This window comes from Myxocyprinus asiaticus, chromosome 4 (genome assembly GCF_019703515.2).
Source record: "Myxocyprinus asiaticus isolate MX2 ecotype Aquarium Trade chromosome 4, UBuf_Myxa_2, whole genome shotgun sequence".
In the NCBI taxonomy this organism is placed as follows: Eukaryota; Metazoa; Chordata; class Actinopteri; order Cypriniformes; family Catostomidae; genus Myxocyprinus; species Myxocyprinus asiaticus.
The window spans coordinates 1,744,703-1,764,313 of record NC_059347.1 but is presented as its reverse complement, the minus strand read 5'-3'; the positions used below and the strand labels follow the sequence as shown (position 1 = coordinate 1,764,313).

Here is a 19,611-nt window from a genome sequence, read left to right as displayed (position 1 = left end):
CAAATATAAAAATGGGATCCATATGCTAACATTTGAGGAACGTTCTGTTTTTGCTGGGTCCTTCTACAAATAATATTTTGATCTTTCTGATATATTAGAGGGAGTGAGATGATCAAATTGTTCAAACCGTGATGAGTTTCTCTTACAGTCTTTATCAGCATTTCATGATATTTACACTTATATTGACCTCGTCAGCAGTTCAACTCTGTTATGGGGAAAATCACAGTGAGCATTTATACAGAAAACATTTTGTTCTTTACACAGATCACACAAATTCTGACTAAATAATTTGGTGTAGTGCACTGATATTTCACCTAGCTTAGGCATTTTTGTGCTGACCTTCAACCCCGACAACATTTTCGATGTAACAGAGTTGACACAAAACATGCTTTGAAAGAGAATGCCAGGTCATCAATATATTTTTATTATATTGTGTGAGACCCCCTCCTGACTGTTGTGTGCATTTCATTTACCTTTTGGATTTGTAACTAGTAGCACCTAAAAAACAAGCACAAAGAAAAATCTAGAGCAAACCGTTTTCCTAAAAATTGATGTCCACATGTGCAGCTAAGTTGTGAAATTTTTAATAATACCAAACTATAGAAAGTCAGATTTTTTTCAAATCAAATTATTAATTATGTTTCCAGGAGTGTTGATTATTCATGTTTTTAAGACATTACAACTGATTTTCTATGAAGCTGCTTTGGAACAATGCGTATTGGGAAAAGCACAAATGAAAAAAAACTATACAAATAAAAATTATTTGACTTGATTTGACTTTGTTACAATGTTTTTTCTACTTTGGCAACAATTTTATATAAAACCATAAAAACTTTATACTTCGTCTCAAAGAGCTTACAAGAAATAACATTAACTTTTTTTTTTTTTTTTTTTTTTTTTTTTAGATAATTAGATTGGGTATTAATCTTTATCAATCAGGTAATAATCTTTGATACAAGCATATGTATACATGGCATAAAATCAGTGGACGTGTTGTGATTAAAAGTTGGTCAAATTCTTTTGAAATTTTCCAGTGGAATTTTTTTAATAATAGGATTAAATGGGCACATTCAATTCATATCAAACTTTATTGCCAATGCATTAGACACTATACAAACAGATATAAAACATATTGAATGCTGATGTTTAATTTGCTGAAGTTTAAAATCTCAAAGCTATTATTTTCTCTGGCTTCCGTTCAGTCTCTACAAGTTTACTGTACCTGGCTGCAGCATGCTGAACAGACAGGTCCTTCTCTGTCTCTATTGCACACACGCAGGATCTCTCTTGGGCAGTTTCACTTTAGACATTGGTTCAGACAACAGTAGTTGCGCGTTTACAGGCAATGCAAAGAGATTCAGCATCTTGGCTGTATCTCTCTCACACCTGGTTCAGCACTTGTGAGTGAAGTCTCCATTCTCTGTACAATAAATCCTCTCCTGTGTTTATAAAATCAAATCAAATCCCTTTATTGTCACTCAACCATATACACAAGTGCAACAGTGGGTGAAAGTCTTGGTTGCAGTTCCAAGCAACATAGCAGTATGACAATTACAATATACATCTGATTTACACATAACACAATATACACCTAATAATATACAATATACAGTATACACAAAATGAGAAGGCTGCATACAAAAAATAATATGCAGTATGCACAAAATAAGAAGGCTGCATACAAAAAATAATATACAATATACAGTATGCACAAAATAAGAAGACTGCATACCAAAAAATAATAATATACAATATACAGTATGCACAAAATAAGACTGCATACAAAATAATAATAATATACAATATGCAGTATGCACAAAATAAGGCTGCATACCAAAAAATAATAATATACAATATACAGTATGCACAAAATAAGAAGACTGCATACAAAATAATAATAATATACAATATGCAGTATACACAAAATAAGAAGGCTGCATTCAAAAATAATAATAATATACAATATGCAGTATGCACAAAATAAGACCATACAAAAAATAATTATATACAATATACAGTATGCACAAAATAAGAAGACTGCATACAAAATAATAGTAATATACAATATGCCGTATGCTCAAAATAAGAAGGCTGTATACAAAAAATAATAATAATATACAATATGCAATATGCTCAAAATAAGGCTGCATACAAAAAATAATAATAATATACAGTATGCACAAAATAAGAAGACTGCATACAAAAAATAATATACAGTATGCACAAAATAAGAAGACTGCATACAAAAGATAACAATAATATACAGTATGCACAAAATAAGAAGACTGCATACAAAAAATAATATACAGTATGCACAAAATAAGAAGGCTGCATACAAAAATAATATACAGTATGCACAAAATAAGAAGACTGCATACAAAAAATAATATACAGTATGCACAAAATAAGAAGACTGCATACAAAAAGTAATAATATACAATATGCACAAAATAAGAAAGCTGCATACAAAGCTAATAATAATAATATACAATATACAGTATACACAAAATAAGAAGACTGCATACAAATAATAATAATATACAATATCCAGTATGCACAAAATAAGAAGGCTGCATACAAAAAGTAATATACAATATACACAAAATAAGAAGGCTGCATACAAAACTAATAATAATAATATACAATATACAGTATACACAAAATAAGAAGACTGCATACAAATAATAATAATAATATACAATATACAGTATGCACAAAATAAGAAGACTGTATTCAATAAAAAATTATAATAATATACAGTATGCACAAAATAAGAAGACTGCATACAAAATAATATACAATATACGGTATGCACAAAATAAGAAGACTGCATACAAAAAATAATATACATTATACAGTATGCACAAAATAAGAAGACTGCATACACAATAATAATAATAATATACAATATACAGTATGCACAAAATAAGAAGGCTGCATACAAAAAATTATAATATACAATATACAGTATGCACAAAATAAGAAAGCTGCATACAAAAAATAATAATATAGAGTATGCACAAAATAACAAGACTGCATACAAAATAATAATAATAATAATATACAGTATACACAAAATAACAAGGCTGCATACAAAAAATAATAATATACAATATACAATATGCACAAAATAAGAAGGCTGCATACAAAAAAATAATAATATACAGTATTCACAAAATAAGAAGGCTGCATACAAAAAATAATAATATACAATATACAGTATGCACAAAATAAGAAGGCTGCATACAAAAAATAATAATAATATAGAGTATGCACAAAATAACAAGACTGCACACAAAATAATAATAATATACAGTATGCACAAAATAAGAAGGCTTCATACAAAAAATAATAATATACAGTATGCACAAAATAAGAAAGCTGCATACAAAAAATAATAATAATATAGAGTATGCACAAAATAAGACTGCATACAAAATAATAATAATAATAATATATAGTATGCACAAAATAAGAAGGCTGCATACAAAAAAATAATATAGAGTATGGACAAAATAACAAGACTGCATACAAAATAATAATAATAATAATAATATACAGTATGCACAAAATAAGAAGGCTGCATACAAAAAAATAATAATATACAGTATGCACAAAATAAGCTGCATACAAAAAATAATAGACAATATACAGTATGCACAAAATAAGAAGGCTGCATACAAAACATTATATACAATATACAGTATACACAAAATAAGAAGACTGCATACAAAAACAAATAATAATAATAATATACAATATACAGTATGCACAAAATAAGAAGACTGCATACAAAAAATTTGTTTTTTATAATAATAGACAATATACAGTATGCCCAGGATATGTATCATGCGGAATGAATAAGCATGAATTGCTTCACACAATTAGTTTCTGTGCGAGGATGTGCAGTTGAGTCAAGCGAATACCTCCTGAAAGTTTATACAGGTGCATCTCAATAAATTAGAATGTCGTGGAAAAGTTCATTTATTTCAGTAATTCAACTCAAATTGTGAAACTCGTGTATTAAATAAATTCAATGCACACAGACTGAAGTAGTTTAAGTCTTTGGTTCTTTTAATTGTGATGATTTTGGCTCACATTTAACAAAAACCCACCAATTCACTATCTCAAAAAATTAGAATATGGTGACATGCCAATCAGCTAATCAACTCAAAACACCTGCAAAGGTTTCCTGAGCCTTCAAAATGGTCTCTCAGTTTGGTTCACTAGGCTACACAATCATGGTGAAGACTGCTGATCTGACAGTTGTCCAGAAGACAATCACTGACACCCTTCACAAGGAGGGTAAGCCACAAACATTCTTTGCCAAAGAAGCTGGCTGTTCACAGAGTGCTGTATCCAAGCATGTTAACAGAAAGTTGAGTGGAAGGAAAAAGTGTGGAAGAAAAAGATGCACAACCAACCAAGAGAACTGCAGCCTTATGAGGATTGTCAAGCAAAATCGATTCAAGAATTTGGGTGAACTTCACAAGGAATGGACTGAGAATGGGGTCAAGGCATCAAGAGCCACCACACACAGACGTGTCAAGGAATTTGGCTACAGTTGTCGTATTCCTCTTGTTAAGCCACTCCTGAACCACAGACAACGTCAGAGGCGTCTTACCTGGGCTAAGGAGAAGAAGAACTGGACTGTTGCCCAGTGGTCCAAAGTCCTCTTTTCAGATGAGAGCAAGTTTTGTATTTCATTTGGAAACCAAGGTCCTAGAGTCTGGAGGAAGGGTGGAGAAGCTCATAGCCCAAGTTGCTTGAAGTCCAGTGTTAAGTTTCCACAGTCTGTGATGATTTGGGGTGCAATGTCATCTGCTGGTGTTGGTCCATTGTGTTTTTTGAAAACCAAAGTCACTGCACCCGTTTACCAAGAAATTTTGGAGCACTTCATGCTTCCTTCTGCTGACCAGCTTTTTAAAGATGCTGATTTCATTTTCCAGCAGGATTTGGCACCTGCCCACACTGCCAAAAGCACCAAAAGTTGGTTAAATGACCATGGTGTTGGTGTGCTTGACTGGCCAGCAAACTCACCAGACCTGAACCCCATAGAGAATCTATGGGGTATTGTCAAGAGGAAAATGAGAAACAAGAGACCAAAAAATGCAGATGAGCTGAAGGCCACTGTCAAAGAAACCTGGGCTTCCATACCACCTCAGCAGTGCCACAAACTGATCACCTCCATGCCACGCCGAATTGAGGCAGTAATTAAAGCAAAAGGAGCCCCTACCAAGTATTGAGTACAGATACAGTAAATGAACATACTTTCCAGAAGGCCAACAATTCACTAAAAATGTTTTTTTTATTGGTCTTGTGATTGTATTCTAATTTTTTTAGATAGTGAATTGGTGGGTTTTTGTTAAATGTGAGCCAAAATCATCACAATTAAAAGAACCAAAGACTTAAACTACTTCAGTCTGTGTGCAATGAATTTATTTAATACACGAGTTTCACAATTTGAGTTGAATTACTGAAATAAATGAACTTTTCCACGACATTCTAATTTATTGAGATGCACCTGTATATGTCAGTTTTAGCCACAGAAAGTGGTGAAAAACATTGGCAAAGTTTTCCCATTGTACATAAGTGCCTGGTTTGTTCCTGGCAGGCAGCACATACCCTAACCCTGCCCTCACCCTAATCCGAGCCTGTAAGGCTGAGGAGCTTGCCAGGAACAACTCGAGAGTTTCAGGAAGTAAAAAAAAAAAAAAAAAAAACTGATACTACATTAATTGCGCTAATTCTTTTTTTAATGTGTAAAAAAATATATATATATATTAATCGCAGAAATTGACGCATTAAATTTCCCAGCCCTAAAAATGATATATTATAAATTCTGAATCTAAGTACTGATTATCATTGTCCCATGTCTGTCAAACATGTTGAGTGATCCAAACATCATCTGCAGCCTGAAACTGAACTTTTGGGCGGATTTTAGGAGTGAATGCACTTAACTGCATAGAGAGCTATAGGATGCTCCCTTGCTCCCTATTTAGTGTATGACTTAACCTCCAGTGTGCTGTCTGTCTGCACTGGTCTCAGAACAGTTTGAAATGCTCCTTATTTTCCATATAAAGCCTCTGAAAGAAACATTTTCAGCTTTTGGATAAACCCATTTATTCTCAATGTGATAATGCACAGTAAATATAGGATTTTTTATGGAAAAATAGCCCTATAGTCCACATCTGTGGTCATTGTGTTTAACAGTGTGCTGTTTTTTGATAAATCACTGAAATTTTCAAAACAGCATATTGGATGAAACTAGAGACTCTAATCTTTTGACTCAAACAGGTTTCAGTGTAAAAACTTAATGTGGGTTCTTACCAGATGTAGTTTTGTTGGCGTTTCATGTGTACGTGGGGTCAGAAGTGAGAAATAAGACATGGTACTTTGTGAAGCTGTAAGCACATAATTGTAAGCACAAAGAGACAGACACTGAAAAGCACATACTTGCTGAGCACTAATCTGAATATTAAGAGGTGGGGAAATATGATTTCTTTTACAGTATATCAGATGCATTTTCAAATAAAGTGACAAGATTTTGGTGGCATTTTACATATTTGTATTTTATTATTTTTATTTCATTATATTTGTAATTTCTTTGTACTTGTTTACGTTAGTAAATGCAGGTATCATGAACTAACAATGAACAATATATTTTGCAGCATTTATTAATCTTGGTTAATGTTCCTTTTTAAATATACAATTGTTTATTTTTTGTTCATAATGTATTCACTAATGTAAACATATTAAACTTTTGATTGTTTAAATGTATAAGATTGTTGAAATGAATGTTGACCTAGATCAATAAGTGCTGCAAAAGTGCTTATCATCAATTGTTATGTTAACAAACTTTTTGTAAAGAGATGCCGAAATTTCAAGCAAAAATGTCAGTTTTCACAGAGCCTTCAGAAAAGTTATTTTAATGTAATCTCATGAGCGTTTGGCATCTTGAATATTGTTCCTGGATCAGTGAGCTCTGTTTCAACAGGAGCATCTCCATTATTAGTATCACCGGGTGACTATGAGACTGGTGCACAAGAGCCACATGTAAATATAGCAGTAAATGCAAATTGTGACCTCCCCTAAATCCCACACAGACACCTTAAAACATGTACTGTGATATCACAACCGTCGCCTTTCATCTGCACATTGTTCCATAAGAGTAAACAAAGCTTATATCCTTCAAAACACTGAGTCTGAACTGACTGTAAATTACACTAAACTTTATTCCCTTTATCTGATCTTTATTAGTGGTGTTTGTTATGTTTTCACGTCTCTAGTAACACATTGTGATTTTCACAACAGAAATCTGTTGCTTGCAGATGTGTCACACCAGCAGGTCCCTCATATTATTGCCAGTGCACTAGAGGAATATTGAGTGTGTGAATCTTTGAGTCTGCTTCAGTTTAATCTTTTCCTCATGCAGGATAACAGGATAATACGCTCCATTATCAAACGCATTTAAATCCACCAGTTTGTTGATGAATCCAGCTGCAATAGAGTGAAAAAAACACTGCTGGAACAGACATGTAATAAATGATAAACTGGATTCTCTCCTTTAAAAACATGTTTTGCATCCTGCTCTGTTGCTGGTTTATTATTATAATTAACAATATTTTATGTATTGATATTTGTTCACAAAAAAGAGGCACACATCAGCGGGTCATATTTCTCACTAATGATTTCAATTAAGAGCAAAACACAAACTGAATCTGTTGTAATCAATAACAAGAAGCTGCTTTGAATTTCACAGTTTTATTTCTTAATGGAAAAAATCTGTCTTTATTCACAATATGCATGTTCACAGTTTGAAATATGTCCCAGTCATATTTGTCAAGTATTATTTTCAAGGACAAACACACAGTCAGTCCTGAAAAGAGAAATCTTTATGAAAACAAAATAAAATAACATAGCCCCTGATCTGAATCATCTGAGAGTCTGATGCTGAATCACACACACACACACTGAATGTTCACTGACGAAACGATTATTTATACAGTGGTGGCCAAATATTTTGCCACCCTTGGTAAATATGAGCAAAGGCTGTGAAAAAAAAATCTGCATTGTTTATCCTTTTGATCTTTAATTTTACAAAATCACAAAAAAACGAACCTTTATTTCGTTATTAAATAAATATTTTTCTCCAAAACGCATTGGCCATAATTATTATTCTCTTATAATGCCTAATGAGGCAAGAGATCTGAGACCATTCCTCCATACAGAATCTCTCCAGATCCTTCAAATTCAGAGGTCCATGTTGGTGGACTCTCCTCTTCAGTTCACCCCACAGGTTTGCTATGGGGTTCAGGTCAGGGGACTGGGATGGCCATGGTCGAACCTTGATTTTGTGGTCAGTGAACCATTTTTGTGTTGATTCTGATGTTTGTTTTGGATCATTGTCCTGCTGGAAGATCCAACCAGGGCCCATTTTAAGCTTTCTGGCAGAGGCAGTCAGGATTAGATTTTTTTATCTGTTGGTATATGATAGAGTCCATGATGCCATGTATCCGAACAAGATGACCAGGACCTCTGGAATAAAAACAGCCCTACAACATTAAAGATCCAGCACAACATTTAACCGTGGGCATTGGGTGGTTCTTCATCTCTGTGTGCACCAAACCCATCTCTGGTGTTTGCTGCCATTTTTATTTTTTTATCTGACCATAGAACCCGGTCCCATTTGAAGTTCCAGTAGTGTCTGGCAAACTGAAGACACTTGAGTTTGTTGTTGGATGAGAGCAGAGTCTTTTTTTCTTGAAACCATCCCAAACAATTTGTGGTGATATAGGTGACATCTGATTGTAGTTTTGGAGACTTTCTGACCCCAAGACGCAACTAATTTCTGCAATTCTCCAGCTGTGATCCTTGGAGATTCTTTGTCCACTTGAACCATCCTCCTCAATGTGCGCGGAGACAATATAGACACATGTCCTTTTCCAGGCTGATTCTTAAGATCTCCAGGTGATTGGAACTTGTTAATTATTGCCCTGATGGTGGAAATGGGTATTTTCAATGCTTTGGCTATTTTCTTCTAACCACTTCCCATTTTGTGAAGCTTAACAACCTTTTGCCGCACATCAGAACTATATTCCTTAGTCTAACCCACTGTGATTGATGATTAAGGGAATTTGGCCTGTGTGTTACCTCATATTTATACCCCTGTGAAACAAAACGTGTTTTGGAGAAAAATCTTTATTTAATAATGAGATATTTCCTCTGTTTCAATTGTTTTACTTCAATTAAAGGTTCGTTTTTTGTGATTTTTTTTAAATTAAAGATCAAAATCATAAACAATGCAGATTTTTTTTCACAGACTTCTTTGCTCATATTTACCAAAGGTGCCAATATTTTTGGCCACAACTGTATTATTAATTATTTTAAGATTTATATTTGATTTTCATTCAAGCAAATGGGGATTTATAGTGCAGACATGTACAAAACTGTAATGAAAACAGAGAGTGTCCCATCCATAAAAGGTTGAATATTGGAACAAATAATTCAAGTCAAATAGTAGCAAAACAAATTCAGTGCATCAATGCTGTTAAAACAGGATGTTTTAGGCCTGTTTTACATTTTAATTTGCTGTCTTTACATAAATATATTGACATTCAAGAATTTATAACTATAAATGTCTTTTATTTTGATTATGGATAAAAAATACTAAGCTGAAATATGACATTTGGTTATTCACTACAGTGAACGATTTGTCTCATTTGTCAAGCTGTTTAAAGCCCTAATGATGAAAGACTCATTACAGGCCAAAAACACACACACACACACACACACACACACACACAAATATACCTGCAAACCTCACATGAAAAGATAAACTACTTGTGAATTCACAAAACACATATGAGCATTTCTGAACCACCACACTCTCATGATGAAAGCTTTTCAAAATAATTTAGTGGTACACAAGAATCTCTCAGAGCAGTAAAATCATCCTCTTCACATGTGATCTGTGGATTGATCATATCAGATCTCTGATCAGTAACACTGCTCTCATTCTGTCAATGAGAGAGACGTTTAGATTGTGCATATGAACATAAAGCATTTTTGGCATATGTGGATACAAATATTGCTCAATGTTTAACTGCAGAGTATCTTTACAGACCTGGACTTTAATATTCATCAGGTTTAAACAGCTTCAGTCCTCATGGCTGTGTGTGATTGTACCGACACTGAATTGTGCTGCTCTGCGTTTCCCATCACATCTATACATCTAATCCACATGAACAGCAGATGCCATATATAGAACTCATCTCGCAGTGAATCACATCAGCGCTGGATTACAGACCAGTAAACTCACTAAATGTTCATTGTAAAATAATCACTGTTTTCTCTGAATCTGCGTACAGTTGAGTCAAACCCATCAGTCACAGGACAGATCATAGTCTAAGAGAGCCCATTTCACTCGTAGCTCAATTCTGACAAATGTGCAGGTACTACGTTTTGCTTTTGCAGGGCAGTACACTCATTACAGATTATCACATCTGTCTTACTGAAAATTCTGTCATCATTTAAGGCAGTCCATTATCCAAGTCTTCTAAAGTCATATGAAAGCTTTGTGTGAGCTACAGCACTGAAATGCGAATGAGATTTGAGAGATTTGTGCAGGGGAGGATTTTCTGTTGACTTTTATTATGGCCTGTTCATCACACAAAACTGTGGAATGACTTCAGAAGACATTAGAATATAGAGCACAAGTCATATGGACTAATTCTATGAAAGTTTTACTGTGCTTTTTTGTTGAGTAGATCAATGAATGCCACATAATCAAGCCCTTGAGTGCTTCAGACCCCCATATACAGTGAAGCCCAAAAGTCTGAGACCACATTCAGTGTTTTTACATGCACATTAAAAGTTCAATTTCAGTCTGACCAAAACAATAATTTGTCATGTCAACGCTTTCGTCTAATTGGAATCATACGAGTATGATTTTTGCGAAGTCAGACTAACAGTCTAGATAATTCAATTGTAGTTCGGTTTCAGCATGTATATGCATTAATTTGATCACTATTGGCTTTGACGTTGCTCCCAGCAAAACACAGAGGTGACGTGCGACGTGCATTTAACACTTCCTCAGCTGTTGTCCTTCCTTTAAATATTCGATTACGCCTTGTGTCATGTGTACTTGGACAGACAGACGAAGACTGTATGTTGACTATGCAAAAATACCTGGGCATGTAATCGTACTGATTGAAAATCTTGGATTTAAACCTGGAAACAAATAGTTTTAAGATTTAAAAAAAGAACAAATTAACAAAGAAAAAAGAAGAGATATTAACATTCTGGGCTATTCAGTAGGTTACTAATCAAATTTAAGTAAACTAGTGACATTAAGCATGTGTACTCTTTGTATAGATGACAGATTTTCTAGCTTCCATTGACGCTTCATGTACATTCTTCAATTCAACTGTCACTCAAATTGTTAATACTTATTTATGAAAACAGCATTAAATTAGAAACCTTTAAACAGAAGCATTTTCACTAGTGATCTCAGACTTTTGGCCCTCATCAGAAATGAACCCTTCAGTATAATTTAAACTCACAAACTCACAAAAACTTTTTGCCAAACTTTAGCGGTCAGCTTATTCATAACTGCATCAATTGGCCATGTGTTCTTGGCACTAAAGATACCTGAATCAATGACTGTGACATACATCAGTCTGACATGTATTAGAAAATATGTATTTTTGACTCTCCAGCCTTTTAAAATACGTTGGAAGATCATCAGTACCTGTTTATCAGCTGTTTTGAAAAAATATATCTGCAACTAAAACACTTCAGTTAAGCTCCTGTTTAAAATACTGTATGCATAATAATATCTATAATTCCTTCATGTCTGAGTAAAACAGATTCACACTCAAGCCAGTTTCATTCAGTACACAGTCATCCTGTATCGATAGTCATCAAAGTCCCCTTAAACATGAGGAATTTAGGAAGAATAAGGTAAAATGAGGACATCCACAATCTCAATCGGTACACACCTGTGGTTCTAACAGGTAGGATGTGTGAGGTTTACTGCATTGCACTTCATTTAAGGCTAAAAGTTTGCAGTGGAAAGCAATGTAAACTTAAGGCAGCGTGAATCCAATGTCCTGCATGTTTGACGTCAAAAAGTAACACTCGTTTCAGCACTTTTGACATTTAATCATGTGCAGGATATGAATTATAGATATCTGTAATTTATCTATAATTGTAAAATGTACACTGAGCATTTTCACAAGTAATAATTTATAGATACATGTTTATATTATCTATAAAATAAGAATGTATCTATAAATGTAATTTACTAGATAAAATGCTAATTCTTGATATCAGGAATGGAATTATTACTAGTGAAAATGCTCATTTTTTTATAGCAATTATTGGGTTTGCACTAGTTAAAATGTTACGTTTTGATACAAAAGTGACATCATTATTTGTGGAACTAGTAAAAAAGTCATTTTTGATATCAGTAACTGTAATTTTACAAGGATCTGTCCTTCATGCCTGTTCAAAATGGAGTTAGAGATTTCTAATTTCTTGCTAGTTAAAATTCCAACATCAGCTAACATCAATAACTACATTGTTACTAGTGCAAATGTCCATTTCTAAATTCAACAATTGAATTACAACTAGAAAACAATTGGCAATGTTAATTTTTGAAATCTAAAATGTGATTGTAACTAGTAAAAAAGTCTTTTATAATATCTTGAATTACTCTTGATAACTTAAATCCATTTCCAGATATCCGAAATACTGAATTTATCATTTTTACAGGTATCAAAACATGATAATTTTTACTAGTTTAAAAAATACATAACAGATATGTGTAGTTTTAATTACCGGTAGTCATACATTATGGATATCTGTAACTGTGTTTTGAACACATTCACAACGGGTGAATGACAGATCATTGTTAAATTCCACTAGGTGAAAATGTATTTACAGATATCAGGAATGATGTTTTCTACTAATTGAAATTCCTTTTCTTTTTTTTTTCTTTTTTTTTTTTTTTCTTTTTTTTTTTTGGCATTTCAGCTAGTAATGGGGTCCGTTTTCATTTCAAGAATTAAAATTTATACTAGTGCATACCAAATAACTAAAATCAAAAATGAGCATTTTTACTAATAGTAACTCCATTTCTAATATGAAGAATTTGCATTTTAATTAGTGAAAAGTGAATTATAGATATCTATCATTCATAACAGCACATGATTAAAAGTCGCACATGGCTATAAGCAATATTTTCAAACAACATAAAAAAGCATAAAATTCCCTTTGTCTTTTTGCAATGACGTTTAGCACAGTGATCCCAAGCCCGTCTGCAAGTTTTTTGCGCTTTGTTTCAGATTTATGACTCTTGGTGTGAATGGAAGCAAGTGTTTATTTGCACCTAATCTCATTATAAAAGCAGTTCAGTGTTTGGGCGGAATGACCACCACCGCGTCACCGTTCCTGGGGCGCCACATCAGGACCTGAGCGTCGTTGGCATTGGGTTTGATCATGGCATTGGGTGGGATGGGTTCATTCTTGCTGAGCACCTGCGGTTGCTCCTGGGCTATTGGCTCGCGTAGTTTCGCCCTCTGGCCGAGCGGTTTGTCCGGATCCACCTCAATGTGTAAACGCATGCGCCAGCGCACCGTCTGCAGCACCAGGATCTCGCCCGATGCCTGGTTGATGGCCAACAGCCACGTGGTGAAGCTCTGGTCCCTCCAAATGCTGCTCAGCATGGGCACATTACTGTCACTCACGGGCACGCCCCACGTCACGCTCGGGTAGAAGTTGTCGTTCATGCTGACAGTGAACTTGGTGTCCTTCTTGGTGGGTCCCACCACGGTGCATGTCTCGGTGGTGTTGCCGTACCACGGGTAATTGACGCCGTCCGAGTCACTGATGGCTTCGATCTTTCCGTCTTGGAGATCCGGAAGTTCCCAGCTCGACCTGCGGGCAACATCACAGGATAAGAGCATTGGAGATGGTCTTGAAATTAAAAGAGAAATAGGCAGAAAAGCAGTGAGTCATAAACTCTTGACGGTGAATCTAAAGAGAACACTAGAAGCCAAAGGCAAGAGATGCTTTTTATTCCAGCAATTATGTGGAGGTTAAATATAGCACAATGCTTCCTGAGTCTGACCAAAGATGAAGAGATGATTCTTTCATAAAGAATAAACCACAAATGTAGACACAATATGCATCTATTTTGAGTCCAACTACCCCAAAACGACCACCATCATGTGAATCGCGGTGTAAGCTATTGCAATGACACATTTTACATTAAAGGGAAGAAATGGGAATCAGGGATTTTAAGGATTCTGGATGTGATTCTGATTCATCTTAATGATTCTGGTTCCTTAACGGTTCCATTAACGATTCTTAATAATCTGTGTTTCGCGCTGTACATTCAAAAGAACCGGCTCATAAGAGTCATTCATTTGGGAATCAGACTACACCAGTTTCAAAATATGCCTGTGTCTCGTTTGGAAGGATGCGTCCTCTGGAGGTCACATTTGTCGGCCGCATATGTCATCGAGGCTGTCTCGTTTCAGAAAAGCGAGTAGGACACTTCGAATGCATCATTCGAATGCAACCTTCTTTCACGGGAATTCGGAGAATGCATGAGGTGTATCCTTCATGGCCACTCACAACCCACAATTCATTGCTTCAATGGAGATGTCTAAAATAAAATTGCCAATTTGCCCGGAGGTCACGTGACGCCAGGCGAGGAGCAGACATGTGAGCGATTAGCTCTGCGCACTTTGCTAGTTTTTTACGTATTTTCATGTTACAATCCGGTGAGATTTGATATACCCCGTTACATATTTATTCTTTGAGGTAAACCTGGCAAAGAAGTCAAAATCCTCAGACTCTGGAGACATTAAAAGACACTTACGTGTTCAAGCTGAGGCCCCTGACGGGACTGCGAGCCGGGGACTCGATTTAGACGGCACGTCGGGAGATGAAATCCAGTGTCAACTGTCCAACATCTCGGTGATGTTGACGAAGGTACTTGCGGACTTGGAGGATCTCGCTGTAATACGTCGATTGATTACGGCGATGGAAACAAAATTCTCTGAATTGGTCACAAGAGTGACAGAAGTTGAAAAACGAATCGATTATCTGGAATCTTCGGAAAGGGAATTATCCGCTAATCCACCCACGTCCAAAACAGACTTGAAACATATTTTGGAGATCTGCTGAGGGAGACAGGCCCCGATAAATCCTTGACAAATTTCTGAGATCATCCGATAAAGATCTCATGTTGTGCCAGGCGAGGAGCAAAGGAAAGCTTTCTTGGAAGAACCACAATATTTTTTTGTTCCCAGACTTTGCAAATTCGACAAGAGAGAAACGCGATCAGTTCAAGGAATGTAAGAAACTCTTGCATCAACGGAAGATTGCTTTTGCACTGAGCAATTTCCAGCCAAACTGAGAATAGACACCAAGGACGGCAGGAAAGTATTTTTATGCCCCAAAAAGGCACTGGTCTTCATACAAACTATGGTGAGTAAACCATTGGGCGTTTCTTATGTGAGTGGACTGATTCGCTGTTCAGTGTCTCGACTGTCCGAGGAATCTGGGCGCCATTTTTGTTTCTTTTTGCATTGGCTCCGCCTAGCGGCTGTAGTTTGTTTTGTGGCATGACACTCCAAGAAACTTTTGCATTGACGGAAGATCGCTTTTACACTGAAGTTCCCGGCCAGATTGAGAATGGACACTATGGATGACCACAAAATATCTACATGCTCATATAAAGGATGTCTTTTATAAAGTTGACGGACTGAGTAAGTTATGTTGTATTTTTTTTATGCGGCCTCCGAGTGAATTTGACTCTTGATCATCCAAGGAACCGGGATGCCTATTTTGTTTCTTTATGTGCTGGCTCCGCCAAGTGGCAGGAGTTTGTTCTGTTGAATAATACTCCTTTGGGTCAGCTGTTGATGAATCTGATGAATCCGTTCTTTGTGCTTGCGCCTCCTGTTGGTGGGAGTTTGTTTTGTGGAGTATTTTTAAGGGACAATGGAATGATTACGTCATCTGCTGCACTCATAACAGCCGGCTCACTGAACAATTGTCTGTCTGTCCGAGGAAACTGAACGACTTTATATCAGCTGGAGTTTGTTTTGTGGAGGAACACACCTTCAAGACAGTTTTGTGAATTAATCTACACATTCTTTGTGTTTATTCTGCCTACTGGCTGGAGTTTGTTTTACAAAGTATTTTCTGTTATGTAATTTTGCCTCACAAAACCTGTGCAGAAGCACCGGACTTGAGCAATCCAATTGGCAAAGATGTCGCGGGGGTTCTCGCATGCGTACATGGACCTTCTGAGTTTAGAGTGATTGACGCTGGTTGGCGCTGTCGTGCGTGGGGTTAATGCGCACGTTTTCTTTTTTCTGTCTGTTTTGTTCAGGGGAAGTTCGGGGTTTAATTGTTGCATTAATGGGAAATATGGTCTGTATAATCTTGCTTTTGACACACAATTTATTTTTTTTATTATATCATTATGTCAATTGTTAATATGAGTGGATTGTCTCTCTCCACATGGAATGTCAATGGATTGGGGCACCCCATAAAAAGAAGGAAGGTTATTTCTTTTCATAACCGTAAGAAATATGATATAGTGTTTCTTCAAGAAACGCATCTTTCCCCACAGGAAGCAGAACAAATTGGGAAGATATGGGGTGGACATGTTTTCTTTAGTGCTGGCTCAAGTAAGAGCAGGGGGGTCATTATATTGATAAATTAACATCTACAATTCAAATTTCTCAAACAGATGAAAGATAAAATAGGAAGAGTTATTATTGTTTTAGCAGACATTCAGGGGCAAAGGTTGATTTTGGCTAATATTTACGCACCTAACGCTGATGATCAGGGCTTTTTTATAGATCTTGAAGGGAAGTTGAAAACCGCTAGCACCCCTCATGTTATAATATTGGGAGGAGACTTTAATTTATTGATGGACTCAATCCTTGATCATAGTGAAGCAAAAGTGTGTAAGCCCCCTAGAGCAACACTGACACTTCACAGGATGTGTAAACTTCTTGGTCTTACAGATATCTGGCAACTTTTGAACCCATCTGATAGTGATTATATTTTTTTTCATCAGTTCATAAGATTTATTCTAGAATAGATTTTTCTAGACATTTCAAGATTTCATCTGTTGTTGACTGCTCAATTGGAAACATCTTAGTCTCAGATCACGCCCTGGTGAGTTTAGAGATGTTGCCACACACAGAGAAAAAGAAATCATATAGTTGGCATTTTAATGTATCCCTTTTGCAAAATCCTGATTTCCATGGCTTGGGAGGCAATTAATGTGGTTCTTAGGGGTCGGATCATACAGTATGCCTCATTCATCAAAAAATCCAAAGCACAAGAACTCGTGGAGTTGGAAGAGAATATTAAAAGTGCTGAGGCAGAGCTGAAGCGCCGAATGTCGTCTGATGGCCTCAGAGAATTGACCCGACTGAAATATAAATATAATACTATTTTGTCACGGAAAGTGGAGTTTTTGTTGTTCAGGGCAAGACAGTCATACTTTCAGTTGGGGGACAAAGCAGGGAAGCTTCTGGCTAGATATATAAAACAGAGAGAGTCTTTTTCTACCATTCCCTCAGTGAAATCTGCTGGTGGTGAAATATTTACCTCAGCCGCTGATATTAATAATGCTTTTAAAGAGTTCTATCTTGATCTCTATAGTTCCACATCTTCGTCTACTGATGAATATATTAGAAAATTTGTGGAACCATTAGAACTTCCTCAATTGACGACTGAGCAAAAAAAATCTCTTGAATCTGAGATAAACTTGGAGGAGCTTGACGAGGTAATTAAGGCCTTGCCTTCAGGCAAAGCTCTGAGGCCAGATGGTTTTGCCACTGAATTTTTTATATCTTATGTATGAGAATTGGCTCCACTTTTGCTAGAAGTTTATACAGAATCATTAAAGAACGGAAAGCTTCCCCCAACCATGACACAAGCCCAGGTCAGTCTGATCCTTAAAAAGGACAAAGATCTAAGCGAGTGTAAGAGTTACCGTCCAATTTCCCTGATCCAGCTAGATGTAAAAATACTGTCAAAAATTTTGGCTAATCAATTAAGTAAAGTTATGACATCTCTTACACATATAGATCAGGTGGGGTTTATTAGGAGCCGCAGCTCTTCTGACAACATTAAGCATTTTTCATCAGTATCATGTGGTCAGTGGCGAATGATCAGACTCCTGTCGTTGCCATCTCACTTGACACCAATAAGGCGTTTGATATGGTAGAATGGGATTATCTTTTTAAGATTTTGGAAATATACCGGGTCGGGAGTACATTTATTGGTTGGATTAAGTTACTTTATAGATACCCTGTAGCAGCAGTACAAACAAATGGATTAATTTCAGATTATTTTACTTTGAATAGGGGCACTCGTCAGGGTTGCCCTCTTTCCCCATTATTGTTCTGTCTTGCCCTGGAACCATTAGCAGCTGTGATAAGAAAGGAGGATGATTTTCCATAAGCTTCTGCTTTACGCAGATTATATTTTATTATTCGTTTCTGACCCTACTAGATCTATGCCTTGCCTCCACAGAATTACTAATTCCTTTTCTAAGTTTTCAGGATACAAAGTCAATTGGTCTAAATCTGAAGCTTTGGCTTTGACAGCGTACTGCCCAGCGACGGCTTTCCTGCCGGGCGCTTTCCAGTGGCCAAAACAGGGCATTAAGTATATGGGCATTTTATTCCCAGCAAAATTGTGTGATTTAGTTAGAGTTAATTTTGACCCCTTAATAAAACGGTTTTCGAGCAATGTGGGCAGGTGGGCTTAATTGCATTTATCTATAATCAGGAAAGTTAATGTTATTAAAATGAACTGTATTCCATAATTCAACTACCTGCAACAGGGGGGACATATATAGGGAGATATAGATGTCCCCCTCTCTTATTTCAAGCAATTTGACAACATAGCGAAGTCCTTCCTTTGGAATGGTAAGCGTCCCAAATGACATTTCAATAAGTTTCATAGGCCGATTGACAGAGGTGGGCTTGGCCTACCCAAGATTTTATTTTATTATTATGCATTTGGTCTCAGATATTTAGCTCATTGGTCGCTTCCACCTGAGAGAGCCCCTCCCTGGTTCTGTATAGAACAGGAAGTTCTTGCTCCTATTTCACCATTGCAGAGCCTTTCTATCAAATTAATCGGAGAAGTTAAGTTACATCCCGTTATCTCGCATTTGAACTCGGTATGGACAAAGGAGTCCAGAGTGTTTAATTCAGACATTTATTTAAATGTTGCCTCGAGCATATGGCTGAACCCCAAATTATGCATCAACAAGTCCCTTTTTTGCTGGTCAGAGTGAATTGTGAGGGGGGTTACTACACTTGGTGACCTATATGAGAATGGAGTGCTGAGATCCTTTCAAAATTTGGTTCAACTTTTTGGGATTCCCAGATCTCAGTTCTATAAGTATTTACAGTTGCGCCACCTGATTTGTACTGTTTTTGGGAGTGGTTTACACACCCCTAAAGCGGCAGATACTCTGGGATTGGTGATTATTGCTTTTGGAAAAGGTCATGAGGCATCGGTGTATTACTCCCTATTAATTCAGAGTCTGGGGGACGG

General features: G+C 36.1%; 2 protein-coding genes across 5 annotated transcripts in view; one reads left to right on the top strand and one right to left on the bottom strand.

Moving 5' to 3' along the window:
- nup214 (nucleoporin 214) overlaps positions 1 to 19,611 on the top strand; it is a 319,628-nt gene that overhangs the window by 86,703 nt on the left and 213,314 nt on the right. The gene's annotated exons all lie outside the window — the stretch shown is intronic.
- fam78ab (family with sequence similarity 78 member Ab) overlaps positions 1 to 19,611 on the bottom strand; it is a 432,829-nt gene that overhangs the window by 400,553 nt on the left and 12,665 nt on the right. For 2 of the 3 annotated variants that reach the window (XM_051690034.1, XM_051690044.1), the window contains one exon: positions 8,652 to 13,941. In XM_051690034.1, the coding sequence (XP_051545994.1) occupies positions 13,416 to 13,941 (526 nt within the window). In that variant the 3' untranslated portion in view covers positions 8,652 to 13,415. Of the gene's footprint in view, positions 1 to 8,651; positions 13,942 to 19,611 lie in introns of those variants that run through there. The other variant, XR_007896331.1, reaches the window with a different exon arrangement.